Source organism: Physeter macrocephalus, chromosome 7 (assembly GCF_002837175.3).
Source record: "Physeter macrocephalus isolate SW-GA chromosome 7, ASM283717v5, whole genome shotgun sequence".
Taxonomy (NCBI): Eukaryota; Metazoa; Chordata; class Mammalia; order Artiodactyla; family Physeteridae; genus Physeter; species Physeter macrocephalus.
The window spans coordinates 41,484,380-41,511,010 of NC_041220.1; the positions used below are offsets into that span (position 1 = coordinate 41,484,380).

The 26,631-nt window shown below is 31.7% G+C and overlaps 1 protein-coding gene across 1 annotated transcript in view; it reads left to right on the forward strand.

The window, feature by feature from the left end:
- The window catches only part of TECRL (trans-2,3-enoyl-CoA reductase like), a 111,017-nt gene extending 107,294 nt beyond the window's left edge, over positions 1–3,723 (forward strand). The window contains exons 10-12 of the mRNA XM_024132020.2: positions 1,545–1,630; positions 2,176–2,221; positions 3,112–3,723. Coding sequence (XP_023987788.1) covers positions 1,545–1,630; positions 2,176–2,221; positions 3,112–3,239 — 260 coding nt within the window. The 3' untranslated portion in view covers positions 3,240–3,723. The remainder of the gene's footprint in view (positions 1–1,544; positions 1,631–2,175; positions 2,222–3,111) is intronic.
- The last annotated feature ends 22,908 nt before the right edge of the window (positions 3,724–26,631 follow it).

Consider the following 26,631-nt stretch of genomic DNA (forward strand, 5'->3'; position numbering starts at 1 on the left):
AAAGGCCAATAAATCAATGCACAATGGGATTATGCAAACTACAAAGTATGTATATTCCAATTATTCATTCAGTGTCTGGGGAAATAACCCCTATGAAGCAGTGGACTAACTGTGTTTAGCAGTCCTTAAAATGTAGGGATAGTCTACTCTCACTAGTATACAGTTCCCCAGACAGATGACCGTAGATAGTTTAGTGAAGTTATTTTAATGAATGATTGTGAGAATCCTTATATATATACAGTTATTTCCATGTTGCAGTCTTTCTCCCTGGGGTCCCAGACTGTTCTTCCATCAATGAGTTTAGTGTCTTACAACTAGTTTAAGTCCAAAAACTGGGAAAGAAAACTAGGTTTTTCTGTGTCACAAGACACATTGGTTATTTAATCTGCAAACCACATCTGGAAGAAATGTGTGTTTGTGGATCCTGATCATTCCACTACCTCCAGGAATTGAACACTCATAAACTGGCTTTAACCCAAATTACCTTGTGTGCACATTCTGCATCTGAAAGTCAGTTACTATAACGTGGGTAGGTTCCTCAATTATCTTTCTTTTGACGAATATATGGATGCTACACAAAGGTGTTTACATAAATGTTACCAAGAGAATCTGTACTATTAAATGGCATGCAATGCATGAAATCTGCACATTGCCTAATATATTTTTCACTTTGATAGTTCAACAATAGTTACAATTTTGAAAACAACATACTGACATTTCTTTATGACTTTAGAATTACAACTAAAAGAGATTACTTGATGTGTTATCTGATTAAATATTGCTATGGAGAATAAACAGTAATTTTATAATTCATATTTACTTTTACAAATGTCACAGCTCAAAGTTCAACTTGAAATCATTATAAGTTGTTATCCAAAATATTTCTCAAAAAAATTTGAAAGGCAAAAAGTAACTAACAAAAATCAAGTGACAATATGCTAAGTATAATGAGAGTTGTAAATAACAATCCTGATTACTGAGCAGAAATAATTTATATGGTATTTCTGAATATTAACTATACTGATATTCACTGTAATCCTCTTATGAGCGATTTTCATACTTTTCTATATAAATGACATAATTATGAACTTCCCTTTGGATTTTCACTAAGTTAATAGAAAGAGGTTTGAGGTATTTAATAATCTCAACCAAAAATATATTCTTTGACACTAAAAGGAGAATAGGAAGAGGCATGCAATTGTGAAAACACATTTATGAATCTCAGTATGCAATGATAAAGTAATATCTATATATTGTTTGATTTTAAAACTTAAACAATTGATTATTGTGGTGGTATTCTGTAATGTTACAGCAACATAGCTGTAGACATGGTCAGAAAATGATAGGGGTTCTATTTCAGTCAAAAGGTTATAACATTTGAAACTGGGTCTCTTCTGAGTAATTTGTGAAATAGGTTTCTATAAATATATGGTGACATTTCATGTGGTATATAGTTGTTCTAGGGAATTTAGAATTATACAATAAATATGTGATCAAATTTGCAATATGTAACATGATTGACATTTTACTCTCCTTTTTAAAAGGAAATAATGCCTGTTTTCCAAGTCCAAATTATAACCCCTTTACGTGGATGTTTTTCCTGGTTTCATGTCCTAACTACACCTATGAGGTATGCTAGCTATGTATGCAAATAACTGAACTTTATTTGATAATATACTAAATACATGTGTTTATGTACTTACATGTATTATAGATTAATATATATATAATATGTGTATATGTTTTGTCTGTAGATATAGGTATAGTCAGAGATATAGATGATGATATAGATTTCAGTTTAAGTTATAGGCATAGGAAACTGGAATAGTTCAACCACAATTTTCCCTGACGAATATAGAATATATGTGCATATATTAATCTAGATTTAAAGAAAATTTTATAATCATCATATAAAATGTCTTGAGAAGCTTCAGGATTTTATTTTTTATCAAAAATTTTGGAATAATGTCTCATTTTCTTATGAATATGATACTGTTTTATGGGATTGTTTAATAACTTTATTATATTTAACAATGAAATTATTGTCTTTAGGAAATTTATTTCTACTTAGAATTTTCCTACTGTTCAGTTTTTAAATTACTTATTTAATATCACAAGTGAACAAATTTCAAGACTGACTATCAATATTTGTTAATTTATGTTTTAATTTAACAGATTGGATCATGGATTAGTTTCACAGTCATGACACAAACATTGCCAGGTGAGAGCTATGTTTACTGACATTTAATTGAAGTAGATACACCTTTAGGAGAAGTGGTTTCTGAGAACAGATTGCTATAGTACTAAAATTAGGCATGTTTGTAAAGGGATTTTTTGCCTTTATTTTTATTTTGGATTTTCTTAGCAGTATTAAAATATATTGGAACATTATTTACTATGCATCTCTATATAATTGTGGCTTAATCCTAGAAAAGGATTAAGCTAGAAAATGTAGTCCAAATATATTTATTAAGCAACAAGTTTTTGTTAAAAATAAGTGGTAATAATAATACACTTCATTTTAAACTCTCTCTTGTGCACGTGCACAGACTTGCATGTACTGTGTCTTCAAGTGTTCATATGCATCTGTGAAGGGAAAGCTAGGAGCAGGAGTGTGTAATCTTGAACGCTGGTCATTTTAACACACAAGGAAGTTAAATTGTAATGAACTGCATGTATTAAAGGGATATGTGTTATATCCTTTTCATCAATTCTTTGTTCCACTGTACAAAAATGTGGATTAAAATTAATGTTGCTTGTCGTACGTATGTATGTGTGTGTAGAAGTATTTTATACACATATGAAAAACTATTATTGAGAAATTCAAGGAGATTTTTTTTAATTCCTTATTTGGGAGTATTTTGTGGCAGTGGGATGTAAAAAACATAGATTTATTTTGATCTCTATATACTTTTTATGTTTATTCAGCTATGCAATAAATATTGATTGAATGTATATGCTAGGCAATATACATGAGTAAAGAAAATTGACAGAGAACTATGCAACATGAGAAATATTTTAAGAACTATATATGATTTTTTTTCTAATATAGCTTGCTGTATCCGTAATAAAAATAAGAAATAAATAACAATTATTTCTTTTTTCTTCTAGTTGGGATTTTTACACTTCTGATGAGTATCCAGATGTCTTTGTGGGCACAAAAGAAACATAAGATTTATCTGAAGAAATTCAGTTCTTATATGCATAGGAAATCAGCAATGATTCCATTTATATTGTAAGAAAAAATAAGTGATCTTATCTTATATACAGAAAGCAGTATATAAACTCACAAAATCAAACTTGATAAAGGATAGTTGCCTATTATGCTCCAGAAATTCAAAAACAGTATTTTTGCCTGAGTAAAAATACAAAATGGTAGAATCTAGCTGAATTTAGAGTAATAAACTTGAGGTAAATAAAAAGTAGAAATTATCGATATAACTAATGGTAAATAGCATCCAATATGTTTGCAAGGGACTGATCCTTGAATGAGATGTTCTTACTGCATTAAATATTTTGTAACTATTTGCTTAAAACCATTTAGAATATCTGAATTCTTAAAAGTATTTTTAAAAGTTGTAACATTTAAATCACTTGAATTTTACATATTATTTTGATAGTAATTTAATTTTTTTCTTTATTGTTCAATATGTTATTGAGAAATATCAAGTGTCTTATGTCAGTAGTTCAATTTCCTATATTAAAAGTTAAATATTTTTAATTAGCCATGCATCTTATTCATAACCTATACATTGTATATCATTCTGAAATTATAACAATCAAAATATTTTCTAGACATTACTTATTAAATCATTTGAATATACTATATTGAAATATATATTTATATTTATACATACATCATGTTTATATATGCATATATATAGAAATATATATATATTTCTAATGGATTATATGTGATGATGAAGAGAGAGTGCACTGGAACTTTGAGATTTAGAGTGGAAAGATTTTTTGCTTTATTTTCATATTTTTAAATTCTTATGTCTTCTCAAAGTCAGTGTGGTATGTGTATGAGTGTGTATGTAAATATGCATATATATTTTGACAAGGACAGAGATGATATTACAAAAATTAAATATATATTAGGTAAATATTTTTAAAAATCTTAGTTTATTCATATTTAAATTGGGATTCTTTACATTGGTTAATTTCTAGAGCCTTTCCAACTATCAGATATAAATGTATCTAGATAAACGGATAGATGACAGATGGATATACATATATCAATATATCCTCATTAAAGCATTTAGATATATACATATATGACAAAATATCCTTGGTAAAGGTAGGTCTATATGCATTCTGTGGGTGTTTACTGTTAATATACGTGACCAACTTTCAAGATATAACAAAAGCACCCATTTAAAAGCTTTATCATTCCCAAATACACAGTATTAATATATCTCATGGGAAGACAACAACAAAGTTTAATTCACTAATATTCATTCAGCAAAATAGCATGGAATCATAATTATTTGTTGATGTAATAGGCTATCCCAAATATGTTTCATTATACTATAGTCCCCAAAAATGTGACTACTCTCATCTTATAAATAAGATTCAATTACATTATCAAATTCTAAAGTTCTTTTGTGTGTATTTTCAACAATTGTGATTTTTATGTCAATGTAAAGATTATGATGATATTAGCAACTTATAAATTCCCTGCTTTCAATAGAGAAAGACAAATAGGTCTTATTTCTAATTTAAATTAGGCATGTATATGCATGATATCATCATCAAAGTCATATGGGATTGGTGAAAAGAAGTCTTGTAGTGTGGGAAAGGAACAAGTTAAAGGCTATGATCAACCATATCAACTGGGAAACAGTACTAAAATACTGCCACTTAACATTCAAATTTTCATACTCTATTTATTGATAGATTTGTTAAAGGAACTAAATGTCAACTGTAGACAAACAGTAGATGAGAGTAGAAAAGGGAATAAATAATGCAGCCCTTGCTTTTTAGATAGTTTACTTAGTTAAAAGACAACATAATTCTTAAAGATAAAATGAATTGTTAGTAGCATTAATTGAAATTAATTAAAACATATGAAGACAATATTAAAGTTAGTCTTTGTTCTTATATTCCTTGGGCTACATGGGATATAAAGGAATGGATATTACCTCAACCTGTATATGCCTGTTAAAAATTATCTGCCCTGGTTGTATTAAATGTCCTGGTTCACATGATCAGTCTTCTCTCAGGCCATTTCTCCATGATTATATATTAGAATGCATTTGCTCTCCATTTCTTTCACTTTTGCAGAACATACCTTTAATAATCAAAAAACAAAACCCTCAAAAGTTTAAAAACTGAAAATATACCATTACTGGTTTGTATATAAAAATATACTATGAATCTTTCTTCGGGAAAATGCATAGATATATGAATTAATGTCCAATGATATCTTCATAGATTGAGTTATCCATTCATTTACTTTGTGTTTAGTAACTCTCTTCTACATATTTATACATGAATCAGTTTAAGGGGTCTTCAGGAGGAAACTACTCAAAGTAGACTGGACCAAGTAGGGAGTGAGTTTTTCACATAAATCTGCCCCTCATCCAAGTAGAACTTACTATATCTTTACTAATAAAGGTCCCATTCCAAACAAATGCTGGAAATAATCTTAATCAGGAGTGGAAAATAAAATCACAGGTCACAGATATTAGCTTCTGCCTCCAAATCATTTAATGTAACAATTAGGATGCCTGGCAAGCTATAGTTTTGCATCTTCAATTTAAATTAAATATTAATTTAAACATTAGGATGGCAGCTAATAATGTATTTAAATTTTATGAAAATAAGATTCAAGATTTAAAAATTAACATTAGAATTTTCTGACAGATACTAGATTTGTGATTACATATAGTATTACAAAGAAGCATCATAGTTAATTTAGTCATTGATAGTTAATTTTTAAATAATTGTCTAGAATGATATTTTTTCTATCCAAAAATAAAAACTGAAAACAGTGCTTTTAAAATACCACATCTTCATCTTTTATACATTTCTTATAAAATGTGCTAGAAAGGGAGAGAAATCAAAAGAAAAACAAAAGTACAAAAGTTGAATCAGCTGCTATACCACCCCGTATTATCACAGCCTCTTGCCTCTCTTCCCCACCCCTTCATCATTTCTCCCTAAAGCTACTACTTTAAAGGTGTTTTTGGTTTTTTTGCATGTGTGTTCTTATTAATTTCTGGCTAAGTTTAAATAAAAATGGACTCAACACATTTTGTCTTTTAGCAAGAGTTCTGTGGAAAATTATCTCTAACTCAGACACAGACACAGACACAGAAATTTTAAGCAGTATCATTTCTTAAAAGAGACAATACAAATATGGTAGCATTAATTTTTTTTTAAATAAATGAAATATATTCTTAATTTTTAAATGTGCATGTTCAATTTTATTTCTCTACAAAAAGATATTATGCCTAATACTGGGGGCTAATCAAATCATAAAATTCAACATTATAGCTGAATATCTTGTATATTGACCTTTAATCATCTTCCAGTAATTAAACACATTTTCAAGATAATTTAAGTTCAATTTTGAGTAACTATCATTCAATACATGTTAAATTTTAGCAGTTGTACTTCATCTACAACATTTGTGCTCATAAAATAAAATGACCTATGAATCAATAATGAGGGTTACTTATATTTTTATTTTAATAAAAAAGAAAAGATAACTGTTGTAGTTGCTCCTGGATATTAGAGGTGATTACAGCAAATGTTACTTTATAAGTACAATTAAAGGCATTTATGCAGCTTTTGCATAATGATAATAATTACAAACCATTTATTTTAAAGGCTGCTTAAAAGTTAATTTTCACCCAGGTGCATATTGAAGCCTATAATAGCCTTCCTTCAGAGGAGGTTTGATCATGGAAATGTACAAAAGCATTTTTGGAGGCAGAAGTTCCCAGCTAAAATGGGATTTTGGCTTTTAACTGTATTTCTATAATGGTGCTTAAAACATGTAAGAAAAATATGCTCAGAAATTTTTGTTCAATGAATATAATCATAACAGATTTTTTTCCTTGAGAATATAGAAGACGCATTTTCATATTATTTGACTGAGTAATATGAGGGGCAGGATGAGTCAGATGGTGAGATTGTGAATTTTCTCTCTAATTGGGTGACCTTTCAACTGACACTTTTAGGGTGTTTAGCAAGGTGAATGATTACTGGAAAAATGTTTTAGACAAATAAAACTGATTTATATAAGGCACTGAGACAGGAAAACCTTGGTGTGCTCGAGGACCAGCAAGTCACCCAGTGTAGTTGGAACGTACTAAATAAGAGAAAGAGTCATTTATCCTGGATTTGGAAAGGTATTCAAAGGACATGTCATGCATGGCTCTTAGACCAGTCTAGATCTATGTTACTTTTTTTTTTTTTTTTTTTTTTTTTTTGCGGTACGTGGGCCTCTCACTGTTGTGGCCTCTCCCGTTGCGGCCCACAGGCTGGCAGGCGGACTCTCAACCACTGCGCCACCAGGGAAGCCCTAGATCTATGTTACTTTGATGTATTATTTTAGAATATTCAGTTTTGTCATAGAATACAAGAAAACGAGGAGTTGGAGGAGACACATATGAAATTGCAAGATAATTTCCAAGAGGATAGTAGAGAATTTATATTTTATTCTAAAAATTTTATTCAGGGCAAACAAATATTATAATGCAATCTGATATGCTTTTTAAAATGTATTATTCCATCTCTTATCTGGACAAATTGTTATGGGTAAAGAGATGACACAGGAGTACATTTAGAAGAATCCAGTAATATCCAAGGGGAGAAACATTTAGTTGTCATGAATGCTCTGGGTTTTGCTTTTGTTATAAAGAGAAGAAAATGTATGGGATCCCCACCACCATCTATGGGACATTTTAGATTACAGGGAAGGATTGGAGTGAGGGCAAGATGGGCCTAGATTTCAAGTCTTATTTAAGAAGCCCCTTTATTGCCCTGAGTAAGCAGACCAAAAACCACTTCAGTGTCAATAACCCCTCCTTGAAGGGTTAGTAAGAGCTTCCCATGCCCATTCACATACCTACATTTGCCAAAAATGCCCCAGAACAACATTCCCAGTTAGAATATGTAGGACTTTATCAAAGCCTATGAGCCTGCACAAATGCATCTTTCTGAAAAGGCTGAAAGGACACAAAACCTGATTTTTCCAGATACACAAACTGGTCTTGAGGAAGATACCACTCCATACAATTCTGATGAGTCCCCCACACAAACAATTTTATATGTACTGACCAGTCTGAATAGTGTAACCATCAAGATAAACTGTCCTGATCTTATTAGCCATACGAGACTGCTACATAAAAAGCTGGACACACTGAGTACATAAAGTGCTACAGCAGGTTCAGAGGTAGAATAAATTCATCAACCTTCATTAAATTTTAAATTCTGATTTTAGATCCAAAGAAATCTCCAGTAATTTTCCCACCAAAATCAATCAGACTTATTACACCCTAAAATTATGATACACAGTTGACCTTTGAACAAGGTGGAGGTTACTCTGCATATAACTTATGGTCAGCCCTCCTTATCTGCAGTTCTTTCGTATCCCTGGATTCAACCAAGTACAGACTGTGTAGTACTCTGGTATTTACTACTGAAAATATCCCTGTATAAGTGGACCCCATACAGCCCAAACCCATTTTGTTCAAGGGTCAACTGTATATTCAAATTTAGCACTGTGCATCAAACACTATTTCAGTATCAAGAATTTTATCTAGAAACATTTGAGACAGGCATGATAATGTATATATGTATGCATGACAATGTTCAGGCAGACATCAGGTGTGGACTGAATGGATAATGGATCCAACAAATCAATTTATGTTATAGCTAAATAATGGAGTTATATGTAGCCTTTAAAATACATTTTCTAGGAATTTTAATTGGCATAATTAAATCCTCATATGAAAGATTAAATAAAATAGAATGTAAAAATAGGTAAACAATTATCCTGTAGGTATTTTACCAAACTAAAATAATAAAAAAATAAACCGGGGCTTCCCTGGTGGCGCAGTGGTTGAGAGTCCTCCTGCCAATGCAGGGGGACACGGGTTCGTGCCCCGGTCCGGGAAGATCCCACATGCCATGGAGCGGGTAGGCCCGTGAGCCATGGCCGCTGAGCCTGCAAGTCTGGAGCCTGTGCTCCCCAACGGGAGAGGCCACAACAGTGAGAGGCCCGCGTACCGCAAAAAAAAAATAAAAAATAAAATAAACCTACCAAAGAAGACAAAAGAAATTTATTTACATATTAAATCATAATATAAAAGCAAGAATACCACAAATTATATCAAAATATTCACAATGATTTTAGTCTAGGAGGATTAAAAAAATTTTTCCTGTTTTATGCTTTCCAGATCGTTTTCCATGAACAAGTATAATCGATTATAAATTTTTAAACAACTTTATTAAACACAACAGATTCCTTATGGACTGGTTCCTGCATTTTTTCTCTAGTGTAATCTCCACACATATTTTCTCATACTCCCTACGTTTAAGTAATAACTGATCAATATAAAATGTATTGAATTTTTCAAGTGATTTTATATGGCTAAATTTCTGTATATGTTCTTCATTTTATAATATGAACTCTCAAAGATCTTCTTTTTTATTTTACTTTATATTAAAATTCACCTTTGTACATAAAATATGTAGCAAAAAGTATACATTATTCTAAGTATAATTTTTCAAACTTCATATAGTCAGATTATTTCAGAACCAGAATGTTCCAGCATCCCAGAAGCCCCCCTTCTTGCTACCTTGTAGTTACTAACCTCCCCAAAAGTAAAACTAGTATGACTTCTAATATAGATTCATTTTACAATTGCTGTAATTTATTCTTGTTTTTTTTTTTTACTCAAAACATGCAAGATTAATATTGTTCATGTAGTTCTGCACACAGTTTTCTAATTTTGTATGTGACATCCTCATCCCTTTCAATATCTTCATCAGAACCCTATGACACTGGTACCCTGATCCCAGCCTTTAGAACTGGCAGAAATATTTTTCCCCCCTAAGGTACTCAGTCTATGGTATTTTGTTATAGTAGTCCAGACTAAATAAGACACTGAAATTCTTATTTCCCAGCCATAATACATATAGTTACCCCTTCCAATAACAAATGAGAACAGGTAAAAACAGAGTTTCTTTTAGTTTTGAGGCTCCATTTCTTTGAAGGTGGGTCATAATCACCTGCAGTCTAGATAAGATGAACAAACAAACAAAAAACCAATGTGGAGTATTGTTTATATTAAGTAGAGAACTGTAACAACCTCTCTCTTCTTGGCATCTCTTTTCCAGCTCCAACATCTATATTCTTATTTCCCTAATTATTTATTCAATACACACCTATATTTACTACCTATTTCCATCATCTAATTAGCATATCTATTTAATAGAATTATTCAGAGTTTTCCAGTTTCACAAGAATAATTATTGTTTCCTCTTGGGGCTTTGCCATCTCCATCACCTCAAAACACAGAGCTGTACCCACCCACTTGAGTAAATCGTCTTCTCATTCTTCCATTTCCCACAAAAATCTAACATAATCACAACTTTCTTTATTCATAATTTATTTTTCAAACAGGTAGAAAAAACATATGCACAATTTATATATAATAAAGTAATCCTTTGTGAAATATATACCTCTATAATTTATATATATTTCACAAAGAAAAAACACATCTATATATTAACATGTATTATACAGAAAAAGCTTTTGACAAAATTCAACACCCATTTATGATAAAAACTCTTCAGAAAGTGGGCATAGAGGGACTTACTTCAACATAATAAAGGCCATATATGACAAACCTGCAGCTAACATACTCAACGGTAAAAAGCTTGCATTTCCTCTAAGATCAGGAACAAGACAAGGACGTCCACTCTTGCCACTTATATTCAACATAGTTTTGGAAGTCCTAGCTATGGCAATCAGAGAAGAAAAAGAAATAAAAGGAATCCAAATGGAAAAAGAAGAAGTGTGTCACTGTTTGGGGATGACATGATACTACACATTGAAAATCCTAAAGAAGCTACCATAAAACTACTAGAGCTCATCAATGAATTTGGTAAAGTTGCAGGTTGAAAAATTAATACACAGAAATCGGTTGCATTTCTATACACTAACAATGAAAGGTCAGAAACAGAAATTCAAGACAATATATTAATTCAAAATGTATCTCAAAACTTATTTCCTAAAAGTATGTCATAAATGTTCTTCTCCTTATATTTTTTTGTGTTTATTAACTTTCACACTCTGTGGCATTTTTGAAACTACTCCTAGTTGGTATACATTTTTTCAACAAAATGGATAGAGTGAGTTACATCAAATGGTAATCTGGACATATCTCTCCTATTTAAAGCCATTAAGTGGTTCTCCATTAATACTAAAATTAAGACCAAGCTGGTTGCTTTGTGGGTTTTTTGTTTCTTTCTTTTACTTTTTCCTGTTTTATTGAGCTATAATTGGCATGTAACATTGTGTAAGGTTAAGATATACAACATGGTGATCGGATATACATATATATTGCAAAATGATTACCACAGAAACGTTAGTTAATACATATATCACCTCACATAAGCTTTTTAAAATTGGTTTTCTGTTTGTTTTTTGTGGTGAGGACATTTAAGATCTACTCTCTTAGCAATTTTTAAGTATAGAAGCAAGCTGGTTACATTAGTACACAGGTCTCTCCATAATCAGTCCATAACTATCTCAATTCCTACTCAGCCAGAACAATCATTTATAGTTCCTCAATCATAATATCCTATTTTCAATATGTCTGCTTTCATTCATGCATTGTCCCTGCTTGTAATACACTTGATCTCATCCCAAGTTTTTCTAATACCCAAGATCCAGCTCAAGGTTTACAGTCTCTAGAAATTATTTTCCAAATCTTTTCTTCTCCGGTAAGTTTTATATTTTCCTTCTCTCTTCTCCTAATATCATGTGCATATCGATTTATTTGTTTTGTATTTAAAGTCATGGAGCTAAAGATAGGTAGACAAGGCTTCAGATTGTGTCCTCATATATATTAAATATGTGATATTTTATAAGGCAGATTTTTAAGTCTCAGTAAAATGAGGACAAATAACAAACTAAATAAGTTTGGCAAAGACATTGTAAATATAGTCCAAATAAGAACTAATAGAGAACATAAGTCAGTGATATAAACAATTTTCTGGAATCAAAATAGTAGGATACTTTTTCTCATTCAATATCTGTCTAAATGTAGATAATCTGCCTCTGTATAACTTAGTTTCTTCCACAAGACACAGACATGCTAATTTACTCAAATAAATTTATCTTATAACTATCTTGTAGGCTTTATCAGGGTATAGTTTTGATATAAAGCTACTGTAAAATATACTATAGGAATTATGATTTGAAAATTTAAATATAAATACTAAATCTAATTCACACCAAATTAGTGTTTAAATTAGTATTAAATACTAAAAATATATTTAACATTTACTAAAGTTAGTCTTTAAATACTATAAAGATGATAATTTGGAAATTATAAACCAGTAAACTGGTCCTAACTGTCCTGAGATTAATTACAGGATATATGAGAAAAAGAATGTAATCGTTATAGATTTTAAAATAGCCTTCTATTACTACTTAATAGTCATGAAAAACCACGTCAATTGTGTTTAGAATTCAAGGGGGAAAAAGATATCCATATCCACAAATTTTTCATTTGGAAAATCTCTCCAAACTACTTAATTCATAAGCATCAGCAATAGGCACATCACGTGCATTTGGTGACTTTCTATGTTGGTACCACCATGCAGTTTCACTTTGACTTTTCACTTCATGAGCGAAAAGTTATTTTACATATCTATAACCTATGCTATTCTCAGAGTACTTTCCAGTTTTTATAAATTATCCTGCTAAGCTGATTCTTAACCCAGTACCTGAAGTCATCCCACAGCAGCAGCAGATCTTGATTACAATCTACCTTCTCATTTCTGCACACTCCAAGACCTTGTATCAACTGGAACATTTCCACATTATTCACCAGTGTATCCTCTGTTGGTCCAGAAAATCTGTTTATTGATTCATTTGTGCACCTTCCGCATTTGAATACATATAATCTCCCTAAATAAACTAACCTCATTACTACCAAAGAAAGTTTCATCAAGAGAAAAAATGAAAGCAAATGACTCTTTTAGCTATTTTGCTATTTAACATATTTTGTTTTAAATAGCTTTTTCTCCAACTGATTCTCCACACCTGTGATTAATTGGAGGAGAATAGGTAATATATACTTTTAAATGTTAAGGTCTTGATTATAATTACTTGTCACTATTTATTAAGCACTTATGACTTAATTAACATGTGGATTTAAGTTAAATTTAAATGTAAGTGAAAATAACGTTCTGCCTTCGGGTAGTACTAGCTTCTGAGCCAACCTAACAGTATTGGGCCAAATTTTAATATTCAAAATGTCCCTTGAAGGTGTTTGTCTAATCTGACTTTTAACAGCCTTCATCTCCATTCCAATTAACTCTGTGTGTGTGTGTGTGTGTGTGTGTGTGTGTGTGAGAGAGAGAGAGAGAGAGAGAGAGACAGAGACAGAGACAGAGCATGTGTGTGTGTATGCACACACGTGTGTTTATCCAGAAAGGGGAAAAATTTTATTTCATAAAGCTATGAAATCATCTTTAAAGATGAACTGAATTGACAGCTTCTCTATAAAACTTTCCATAACCTGACCCTTTCTTTTTCTCTTTTCTTCTGGCAGGTTCTGGTTGTTTTTTCTTTTGGGTACCCAAATATGCTTACTATACTCTGTTATACTCAAATATACTCTATTAGAGCAGGTTATCTATCTTATATCATATTACATATACTTATTATCTTCCTGCATTAATAGATAGTATACTCTCTGCTTTTCTTAAAGTCAAGAATCAAGCTTTAATCATCCATGCATCTGCAGTGATGAATAATTATTCAAGAATACTATAGAGGTTTCAATCTAGAGATGACACACTTATAAAAGCTCAATTTTAGGGTTCTTTCTTTCCCTTTCTTTTTCTCTCTCAGTTGGAAATGTTGAATCTAGAGTTCTTAATGTGAAATCAGTTTTTGTTCTACGATAGTATGATTCAGATGACATGCTTTCTGGCAACTGCTACATGGGGAAAAGCTCAGTTTTAAAAGACTGACAATTGGACTATCATTCAGTAAGTATTTAGAGAAAATGGTCACTTTTGTCTACATGAACTCAGTTCATACAAGAACACTACGTCTGTACACGTGCAACAGGCTACTGGGAAATGCAAAGCAAAGCAAGCAGCTTTATGTTCTAAGGACTATAAAACATATATCATGTGAGAAAATTTTTTTTTAATTTTCTCATTCCTAGAGTAGGTATAGTGAATGATCACATTGCTTCTACACTATTATGTATGAATAGTGCATTATAAAACATGATGACAAGACATTTACCCCTGAGAAGCACTGGGAATGTTATTTTTCAGAAATATTTTGAAAATGCAATTACAATTTTATTTCTCTTGTTGACATATACAATCTACAGACAATAACACACGAAAAAATTATAGCATCAAAAGAAATGAAAGTAGACAAAGGAGAACAGTCACTTAATTTTTTTTTATAGATTAAATAAACTAATGGGCTGGGGATATACTAGACAGATTACTAAAATTTGCCAAAATACTACTAAATGTTTGTGGTATTGAATGGAAAATCTAGGCAGCACTACATAAAAATTAAACTTCAATTAAACATTTACCTTCAGAAATCAGTGATGTGGAATGGAAAGGTTAAATAAATCTATGGATAGATGTTTCTAGTCTACCAGAGATAAAATAACATATTTCATTTTGGGAGCTTTATTTGAATTGTGTATTTTTCTGAGTCTTTTTAAGTCTTCCATTTCATGGAAGACTTAGTTGGAAGTGTAGTTGATTATTTTTTTTTTCCTCCCAAAGGATGATGGTGTAAATGTAAAGGTAGATTTCACACAAGTCTTTATTGGCAAAATATGTTCCTTAGAAACTACATATTGATTAGTTCTCTTTTTAGTCCACTGAATAACATGGTTTCTCTGAAGTACAGAAGACTATTTTAAAAATCAAGAGAACATTTTTAAGAGACAAATAGAAATGTCTTTGGTCATATGAATTATGAAATACATTTGAAAAGGCAGTATCATTTCACATAAATTTAATTCAAAAATATGGTGAAAACCCTGAATATAAACATCCAAAAAGTTAAATGAACTCCATGTAGGATGACCTCAAAGAGGCTCAAACCAAGACATGTTATAATCAAACTGTGGAAAGACAAAAACAAAGAGAATCTTGAAAGCAACAAGAGAGAAGTTGATTCATCACATACAAAGGATCCTCAGTAGTTTTCTTACCGGAAACATTGAAAGCCAGAAGACAGTGGGTGATATATTTAAGTGCTACAAGAAAAAACTTCCATGCAAGAATCTCATATCTGGTAAAAATATCCTTCAAAAATGAGGGAGAAATTAAGACATTCCCAGATGAACAAAGCTGAGGAAATTTGTTATCGCTAGGCTTATTCTGAAAGAAGTTCTAAAGGGATTCCTGCAGGTTGTAATAAAAGGATACCAGACAGTAACTAGAAAGCCATATGAAGAAATAAAAATTTCAGTAAAGGAAAATACATGGGCGATTATAAAAGTTAGCGTTGTTGTAACAATGGTTTATGGCTCCATTTTTTGTTTTCTACATGATATGAGACTAATACCTTGTAAAGTTATTGGTCTAAAAGCTAGTATTATTGTAACTTTGGTTTATAACTCCTTGTTTTGTTTTCTAAATAATTTAAGAGACTAATGCATTAAAAATTATTACTTTATGATTTTGGACACACAATGTGCAAAGATGTAATTTTGTGACGTCAATAAGTGAAAAGATTAGGGACAGAGCTGTAAATGAGCAGAGTTTTTGTGTGTTATTGAAATTAAGCTGGTAAAAATTCAAATTAGAGTGTTATAATGTTAGGATGCTAAATGTAATCCCCATGGTAACCAAAAATATAGTTATAGAATATACACAAAAGGAAATTAGAAGGGAATTAAAATGTTTCACTAGAAAAAATCAGCTGAACATAAAAGAGACAGTAATGCAGGAAATGAGGGACAAAAAAAGTTAGAAGGCATATAGAAAACAAATAGCAAAATGACAAAATTAAGCCTTTCCTTATCAGTAAGTAATTTAAATATACATTGATTAAGCTTTCCAACAAAAGAATGATATTGGTAGGATGGATTTTTAAAAATTACATGAGCCAACTATATGCTATCTACAAGAGTCTCACTTTAGACTCAAAGACATAAATAGGTAGAAAGGGAAATGTTGGAAAAAGATATTCATTGCTGGCATGGCTATACTAATATAAGACAAAATATACTTTAAATCAAAAATTTTACTAGAGACAAAAAAGACATCATCTATTAATAAAAGTTTCAACATATTGAGAAGACATAGCAATTATAAACACCTATGTCCCTAATAATAAACCATCAAATTATATGAAGCAAAAAGTTACAGAATTAAAGGGAGATAATGACATTTCTACGATAATAAAGATTTCAATATCACATTTTAAATAATGAGTAGAGCAACCAGCAAGCAAATAGAGTACTTGAAAAATGCAACCAACTAGATCTAACAGACATATGTGGTCTACTCTACCTGTTGAGCAGGAAGTTCCAAATTACCAATCACAATTGAGGATTCCCATGGTGTGGAAGATGGCAAAGGTCATAATGCCACCTCCAGAAGTAGGTGCTTGCAGACATAGGTCCACGGCATATTTTACAGGTTTGGAATCTCCAAGAAAGACTCAACTCACAAGTCACTGGTGGAGCAATGTTTTACTTACAGAAAGGAAAAGAAATAAAACAATTCAATGTTTGTAGTGTGTGCAGGTCTCCCACTAGCAAGCAGGACCTCCCCATAGCTGATTCAGGGTGATGGACAGCATGTACCTCTCTTGTGATGCAGGTGAAGATACCATACCCTTCCTGGAGGGAGAGATATATTGGTGAGACTGGCCAAAAGCCATATAATGCACACTCTTAAGCAATACAAAGAAGTTCACTGTGTACCTAGAAAATGGGAAAGGTTTCCACTAAGATGGAAGAAGAATCTGTTGCCAAGCAGCAAATAAGTGCTCAGCTTTCATAGAGTGAAATGTTCCAAATTTGGTGTTTTTTTGTTTTGTTTTGCTTTACATATAGGTAGGGATTACAATATGTACAACTAACCTTTACAATCTATTTAGAGTTGTTTTATTATTTCAAATAAAATATATAACACTTACAAGTCATATAAATCCCTTTATTCCCCCCCCTTTTTGTTATTGGTGTCATATATATTTCATCTACATAAGTGAAAACCCCACCAATGTTCTAATTTTGTGTTAAACAGTAATATATATTTATATATATATATTTATATAGTCACCATTTCTCTTGTTTTCTTTTCAGTTTGGTTTGTAGAATGTCATATAATTTTTTGAAAATATTTTTATTTTTAAGTTGTTCTTTTTTTCTACCTCCCGTGTTTCTGGTGATAAATCTACTGTAATTCATATTATTGTTACCATATGTAATATTTTATTTTTCTCTGCTGTATTTCAGGATTTTTAAAATTTTTTAGCAGCTTGTTTATAATATCTTTGTATTTTTGTATTTGTTCATTTCTTGTTTATTGAGCATTTGCCTTTTACCAGATTTGGGAATTGGTTGATGTCATACATTTTTCTTATCTGGGAAGTCTCTGGTGAAGGCTACTATGACATGAATGTTATCATTTGACATTGTCTCATATGTCCTTGAGTCTTGATTCATTTTTAAAAAAATATCTTTATTCTCCATTCTGCAGATTGAGCAATGCTCATTGATCTATCTTTCCAACTACTCTCTCTTTCATCAGTTCTCTATTTTGTCATTTGACCCATCTAGTAAATTATTTGTTAAATTTGAAGTATTTGTTTTTCAAATCTTAAAATTCCATTTAGTTATTTTTTATAGTTTCCATTTCTCTGCTGAAAATTTAATGTCTTTTCAACATTTCAAGACTGTATACGTTTTATTACTATCACATCCAAAATCTTATTGAAATTAAAATAGTCAAAAAGGACAATGGTTATTATAATATGTATATTTTTATTTTGCCATCCATCAATTTTGCTAATTTATCCAAGATCCCCATGGATACCAAAATCTTCTGATGTTCAAGTCCCTTACAGTCAGCCCTCCATATCCACGAGTTACACATCTGCAGATACAGAGGGCCCACTGTATAAAATTTGGGCCCCATCAGTCTTCTAAATAGAGCTGCATAGAAAATCCACGGTTTTGTAATTAACAATTTCACACACACACAAATATTTGCATTTGAGATTCTGTATGTTCAAATCTTACATTTATGAGTACTTTCTTATCCTATTTAATTTTGAGATAATTTTAACAGAGGAATATTTTTTTCATATTTCCAGTTTGGGGGTAAATTTCTAAAATCTCTAAAGATAACATACTAGATTTTCAAGTTTTTTCAACATTGCATGGAAAGTGAATGTTTAATTTACACAGAGTTTGTGCTCCAGATTTGATTTTTATTTGGAGAAGAAAGGATGGGCCTGCCAAGAAGAAAGGTATTTGAGAATTTAAAGAAAACTCACTTAAAACTCTTCTTAAATTGGAATGTAACAGTCATTTTTGTCTTCCCCAAACATGCTCAGTTGCAGAAGAACGTTGACACCTTCCAAGGTGACCTCTAAATGGGATTTTAAGTGTCCTCATTGTTATCAGCACATGGAATCTTTAAAGTAAACATATCTTTGATTTCTTATTTATAAAAATGGGAATTAAGATACTAAATTATTAGATTAAGTGAAACACTATATGCATAATGCACCTGCCACATAATAGGAACTCAATAATACTAGTTACTTCTCTATTCATCCCCTCTTAAGTCTGACAATTGATAAATTTCCAGAGCCTTAGCCAAGTAAGTTTTAATCTCTTACCTTAACCTCCACACTCTGTTTCTAAATCATGTAATAAGCATCATCTTTATTCATAATTTATATTCATTTTATTTTGGTCTTAAGTCCTGCCTGAATGCACAGCCCACTTGTTGTTACAGAAAGTATTTATTGAACTCAGAGTGCTTGGGACCTTCAGTTCACATATCCAAAGACTGATTATGTATTAAGTTAACCAAATAGAGTGTCTGGAAGCTACACTGCAATGCAGCACATAATAAATATCTCTATAGCCTCAAAATTTTGATGTTCATGTTCTTGCATTCCTCTGCCAAGAGTACTTAGTAAGCCATACAACAAAATCCACTGGGTTGAATGAAAAGGTTTGCTGTCTGCACGGGAAAGTTTTGAAAATAAATATTTTTATGTCAAAAATATTTGTACTTCAAGCTGTTTTTTTCTTATATGAAAAGAATCAAGGCAATTTAGTCAGGATTTGAAGGGTGTTGTGCTTTAGATTGTAACACTTCCTACTTCCTATCTGATCATTAGATTCTCAATCACAGGTAACCCTTGAAACTAGAGAAAATCACTGAAATGGAAGGCAGAATTTTTATTTCAGTTAAGTAATATTGTCCTTTAATAAGACAATTGTTACATCTCTATTTTCTCATAAATAGAGACTTTTGAACTAAATCAGTTATTTTAAAAGATCAAGTATTTTTTCCTAACAAGATCTTATGATACTCTTGGTAATTTGAACAAAATTATATAATCATAAAGAAAAATTTCATGGTTTTCTACTTAAAAACTCTTAAATCAGATATCTAAATATTATTATAAACTAATTAACATATTTTTCGGGTTCCCTGAAAATGCACAAAATAGAGGATTGAATCTCATAATAGAAAGCAAAAGCACCTAAAAATCTAACTCATTCATTTATTTTTTCAAAGGCTTCTTTATAATGGTAGCCCCTCTCACAAAAATATCAATTTAATCTTCTCTGTTTCTCACATTCTAGATGTGCCATTTTTCTTCAATAAATAAATCTGATTTTAAATGTAAATCTGTTTAGATGTTCAATTTATATACTCATTTATATGATTAATGTGTATACCTTCCACCTCACAAAATTAAACCATATTTCACAAAGTTCCTAAAAAGACTAATATTAAGACAAAAAAATCTTATAATTTTTCTAGTAAAGGTAATTTAAAAGCACATTCTAACTGACCATAAATGACTGCACAGAGAAATATGTTGTAGTTATTTTTATCTCTTACATTTATAATTATTTTCCCTGGGTGTTTTGTATTGTTTGTATTTCTTAATCTTAATTGCTCATGTTTATTTTTAAATGATGTGATGAAGGCAACTTTCTCATTAGCATCCTTGAACTTACTTTTAAAATGTTGACAGTTGTAGATGAATATCATGTTTTTAAATATAAGCAATTATTTGTATCATTTCACTGAAATAGGAAGGGTCAATTCTTCTGGTATGATCATACAAGCAAAAAGATAAAGCTTCCAGAACTAAAATATCTATACATTTTTATACTGGATAAATAGCCAAGTGTTAAATATAGTTAAAAAATAAGAGAAGTTGTGTTATTCTTTTTCAGCAGACTCTCAGTTTAGAAGCATTCACATATTTATTTCAATTCAGAATATTCATTTCTCTGATACACCTCCACCGGGGTCTATTTCTCCTCTTGCTCTAAGGCTGTGAAGAGTGGATCATCCCACCAATTATAATATTTAGCAAGTATTGTTCTTAGGTCAATCCAATAAGCCTGGAGGAATAGATGGGTTATCTGCCTCATTAGCATTAGACACTATACCATAGTGTTTTCATTGTACATTACTGAGTCAAGTACACAGGCCCAGGTTCTGCTGAATTAAATTTACCTAGTAGCTGAAGTGAAAATATCTGAGTAGCTGATGGCTGAAATTGACCTTAGGTGTTTAAATAGCTTGATTCCACTGAGAGGGTATCACCGATACTCATTACATCCTTTTCAATCCATTATCCTGATCAATGCAGTATTGTTTTTATGGTTCATTTGCTAGACTTTTCTTGAAACTGAAATCACAGCAGTTTCAAGCTAAAAGAGATTTTACAAATGATAAAACTAAAGAATCGGGAAGGTTAAGTGTCTTCCTTTTAAGTCATTCTTCTGAAACTGGTATCTATTTTATTTTTAACTTGAATGCTATGTAAGGATAATTAGAAATATGCCCTATTTACTAGCTCTCTTCTAGCCTAACCCAGACCAACTTTTTAGATGAACATGCTCCAAAGACATGATTTTGTGGTTTAAAAATTCATTGAAGGAGAAAGCCTAAACAACAAAATCAAGCAACCAATAAAAACTTGTTTGGGACTTTACAAATGGTATATAGTAGAAAACAGTTGGTGCCCTGGCACAGACCCAAGGCTGATTACATCAAAACCTTGAAAGAAGTTCTTATAGCTCTCCTATATCATAGGACCACATGTCATTATTAGAAGCACAGTGAAAAATTCTGGTTTACAATATATTTTTCACATAATGTTAGTTTTTGATTGATTTCAGCAAAAGGCACTGATTCTGCTGTCATTTCTTTTAAGTCTTAGGCAATGCCTTTTTGCGTGTGATATGAAAATTGTCTTTAAGTGTTAATTTAAGGCCTTTAAATACAGAAACAGAATTATTTTTAGAGTCTTAAGTTTTCACAATAAAGTTAAAACATATGTTGTTATTATTATATGAAAAAAATGGGGGAAAGTTATATTTTTTTATCCTAATGTCATAGCAATCATTTTCCTGTTAATGATCATTTTGGTTCATGGTTCCATTTTTTAATCTACTAATATCTATAGACTTTTTTTCACCAGAAAAAAGTCACATGCACAAGCATGCATACAATTTCAGGGGATTTAAGGACACCAAAATATGTCCATGTATCTCAGTTAAAAATACCTGCCTGAATTAAAATCAAAGGTGAAAATATCATCATTTACTTGGGAAAAAGGATGACATTCACTTTCAATGCCTGAAATTTAAGCTCAGTGTAAACTGAACAATCAACAGCTATAGTTGACTGATAGTGCTTTAACATTTCTAATAATGCCATTTCACAGAGGAGAAAAAACAAATCTTCTTAACCAGTCACTGTTCAAAGTCAAAACATAGTGACATAAATATTCAATAGTATTTGAACTTTTGTGTACAATTAAGAATAGATTTTTTAACTTGAAATGTAATTCTTCTCTCAGAGAAGCATGTCATATTACTCAAAATTCACATTAGTAATATTTGCAGATGAATATTTTTATCATTTGAGTGACAAAAATGTGTGTGGATTTAATACAACTAATGATTTACTTTAAGAAGTTCAGTTATGGAGATTGGGATTGAGACATATACACTAATATGTATAAAATAGATAACTAATAAGAAAATAATATATATATATATAAAAGAGAAAAAAAGAAGTTCAGTTATGGTATAAGAAAGAAACAGCTGGCTGTCAGAAATGTTTACTGTGACTTTAACAGACAACAGCAGCTACAGAATGTAGTCTTAATGAAGGAGAGGCTCTAAGCTGCCTGTGGATAGAATTACAAATGTTTCAGGAATGTCACAGTAATTTGTTTTCTTCTGAGGGTAACCAAATAAATCTGAGATTTCATTGCCTAAAAGAGGTAAAGTCCACAAGATGTGAATGTTAACAAGTTCTTCAGGCTCTTTGAACTAGTGTTTCATTTATTCTTTCTATTTTTCACTCTTTAGGTGTTATATTATTAGCAAGGAGCAAAGGGAATAAATCCTCACATTTGCTTTACAAGCTGAAGTTCAGTATTGTGGGGCTTAATCAATTTAAACTTCATGTACCACTATTTCCCTTGACATTTTACCATGGGGGATCCCACACATTTACCAGGTTTCCATAACAAATATGAGAGGATATTTGGAGCATAAAATGAGCTGATACACAAGAGATTGTGAGAGTTCAAGTCTATGTAATTTGTCAAGTGATATGTGGAATTAGACTTTAATTGGAAATGAGCTGTACATTTCAAAAGTCAAAGTGTAATAATATCTAAGATATTTAGTGTCAGAAGAAAAATGCATGTGTGATAGAAATTAGGGAGTAATTAATGGTTAAGGCAGGAACATGTAATAAAATATGGTTTGCACATAACAGTTTTGTAAGTTAATTAAGTAGAATCCAAAGTAGAGTAGATTCTCAGATTCTTCTCTTTTTAGTTGTTTCAACCTGATTCCATAGACCATGTTCAGCAAACTATGGTCTGTGGACCAACTCTGGCCTGTTAACAGTTGTTTTGTAAATAAAGTTTTATTGGAACATAGGACAATCATTTTTTATGTATTGTCTATGGCTGACTTAACACTGCACCTGCAGAGTTGAGTAGTTGTAACAGAGATTATAAGGCCTACAAACTCTAAAATATTATCTCATCCTTTGCAAAAAAAAGTTGCCAACCCCACTCTAGATGTATGAAAATCCTTGAAGGTTAAATATATGTTGTTTGCTTTGCAAATTTTTTTATGTTCAAGATCTCTTATCCAATGATGTAGTCTCTAATATAAGCTAGAGAATTTTAAAAAGGTTTATATTTACCAAAGACATTTTTTAATATAATAGGTGATAAATTCATGGTTGTATTAACCAGTGTTTAATTAGGACATAACTATTTAAAATGTTATAGGGCTAAAGAGTTTACTGTAGAAATTAGGACTTACACAAATGTGAGTGAAACTGTCTAAATGAAATAAGAAAGATGGGAATTGGTAATAAGGTACAATCACTGTCAATAACAGCCTGAGTCACAGAAACAGTTGGGCAGATTTGAGCTTTAAGGGAAATCCTGGAAGTCACACATGTCTAGCTGTCAAAGTGAAACCACAAAAGGAAATCTGGTGGAGATACCTGTGGAATTTGCTATTTTTCAACTTCAGTGAAGGGTTTGGCAGCTGTCTTGGGTCCACAATTGGCTGCTGGGGCCAGTAGTCTGAAAGATCAACTGGATTCTGGAGTCCTCTAGGCACCTCTGTGTCTAGCTCTGACCTGCTCCTAAGGTCTTTGGAAAGTAATGCTTCTTTATTTTCAACTTTTCTTATTCATTTTCCTGTTTTGGTCAACTCTAACTTAGAAATATATATGAAAGAGGAATATGGAAAATATAGTTTCCAGTTTTAGCTAAGTTGTCAACTATTTATTATGCGTACAGATTCTGTGAGCCAGAAATTTGGACAGGACACAGCAGGGAAGACTTGTCTCTGCCCTACTTGGCATCTCCTATTGCAGTTTGAAGGCCAGGACATGGAATCATCTCAAAACATATTCATTTACAAGTCTGGTGGTTTGTGCTGGGAAAACTCAAAGAGCTAAGGGCCAGTAAGGCTGAAGCTCCTTGGGCATATTTATTTTATGTGGTGTCTACATGTGACCTCTTTAGCATAGAGGCTTCAAAGTATTTGGACTTTTTTGCATGTCCACTCAGGTCTCCCATGGCACCTATCATTAGAGAGTGAGAAGTCATGTGGAAGGTCTATGCTTTTTATGACCAAGCCTTAGACTTGACAGCATCATTCCAATATCCTCTACTTAAATGAATAGTCCCAAGTTTCTGTTGAGATTCAAGGGAAGCAAATGAAGACCACACCTCCCTTTGTTGGGAGAAGAGTCAGTCATATTGTTGGAAGAGCACACATTTCTTCAACCAGCTTTAGAAAATAAAATCTGCCACACTTTTAAATTTTTTCATTCTTTTTGTAACTTCCTACAAGCACATTTAAAAATACATTTTTAGTGTTTCTAAATTTTTTGATATTAGCACTCAAGAATATACATTTTCCTCATGTAAGAGCTCAAATTATTTTAAAATTTGATTATTGTTTCTTCTTTGAATCATGAGATACTTACAAATAGTATTCAGAACTGTAAATTTTTTATACCATAGCTTACAGTATTTTACAATTTGATTGCTATACTTTAACTCATGTGTTATTTACAATGGTGTTTACAAGTTTCCAAATGTATAATTATGTTCTAAATATATCTTTCTTCATTATTAATGTCTATCCAAATTCTGTTATTATCAGAGCATGTTATTTAATGATATCAATGATTTAAGTTTACAAACTTTCTTAAATGGTCCAGTTTGCTCTTAAATTATATAAATATCTTTTGTACGTTAAAAAGAATGCATATTCTTCAGTTGTTCATTTTATTTTTTTAATACACAGACACACTAAATTATGCTGTTTAAACTTGGTCATGAAAGAAGTACTTATTGGTACCTTCTATATCTTGAGCCTTGGCCTTTATGCTTGGAAAATGTGAATGAAGAAAATTGACAAAACTTTTAATGAGTTGAATTCTGTAATGACAGGTAAGGAATGATCAACATACTAACTAAATAATTAAATAGAAATTAGAGATGATAAATTGAATGAGGGAAACATGAGGTAATGTGTATCATTAACGTTACATAACATTTGCAACACTATATAACCTGATTAATGTTGACCTCATTGAAAGGCAACTTCTGTACACAGATGTCTTAGATGTGAGGGAGGGAGTCAAACAGATACTCTTTCCAGTCAGAGGAGACAGTACAAATCCCCTTATTTGGGAATATGCCTGGCAGTTTTGAGAAATAGCAAACATGACCTTGTGTCATGAATGAGGTAATGAAACCTGAGTGAGAGTAATAGCAGATGAAGTCAGAGAAGAGACATGGAACTAAACCATGTAGTAAGATTTGGGCTTTAACTCATGTGAAATGGTGAGTTATGACATGCTCTTCTTTCTGTTTTAATGGGATTATCTGCTCTTGGAGAATACACTCAGTGGAAAGAGGCAATCATGAGGCAGGTGCAGAAATCCAGGTAGAAATGATGGTGACTAGAACTAGGGTCCTAGAAATGGAAATTGAGACAAGTAGCCAGGTTCTGAATATATTCTGAAGACAGATTTAATAGAACAATCTAGTAGGTAGGAATGGGTATGAGAGAAAAAGAAAGAGGAGGACTCTACAGTGATTTTGTTTTTTTTTTTTTTTTTTTTTTTTAGTTTGGCCAACTGGAAGGATGATACTGTAATGAACTAAGTAAGGAGGACTGCGTATATAGAATGTTTTGGAAAATACCAGTGGCTCAGTATTTGGATATTATAAGTTTTGGATGAAATTAGACTTCCAAATGGAGATATTGAGTAGGAAAACTCTGGAATTTAGAAGAGTTGCATGGCCAAAAGATATACAACTGTGAGCTGAAAATATATACACAGTATTTAATAGCAAGAGACCAAATGAGTGCACCTAAATAATGTTTGTAAATAGAAGAGAGAAGAAAATATCTTGATTCTGGGACACTCCAATGATTGTTTGTCAAAAACGTAAGATGGGGCTTCCCTGGTGGCTCAGTGGTTGAGAGTCCACCTGCCAATGCAGGGGACACGGGTTCGTGCCCAGGTCCGGGAAGATCACACATGCCGCGGAGCGGCTGGGTCCGTGAGCCATGGCCACTGAGCCTGTGCGTCCGGAGCCTGTGC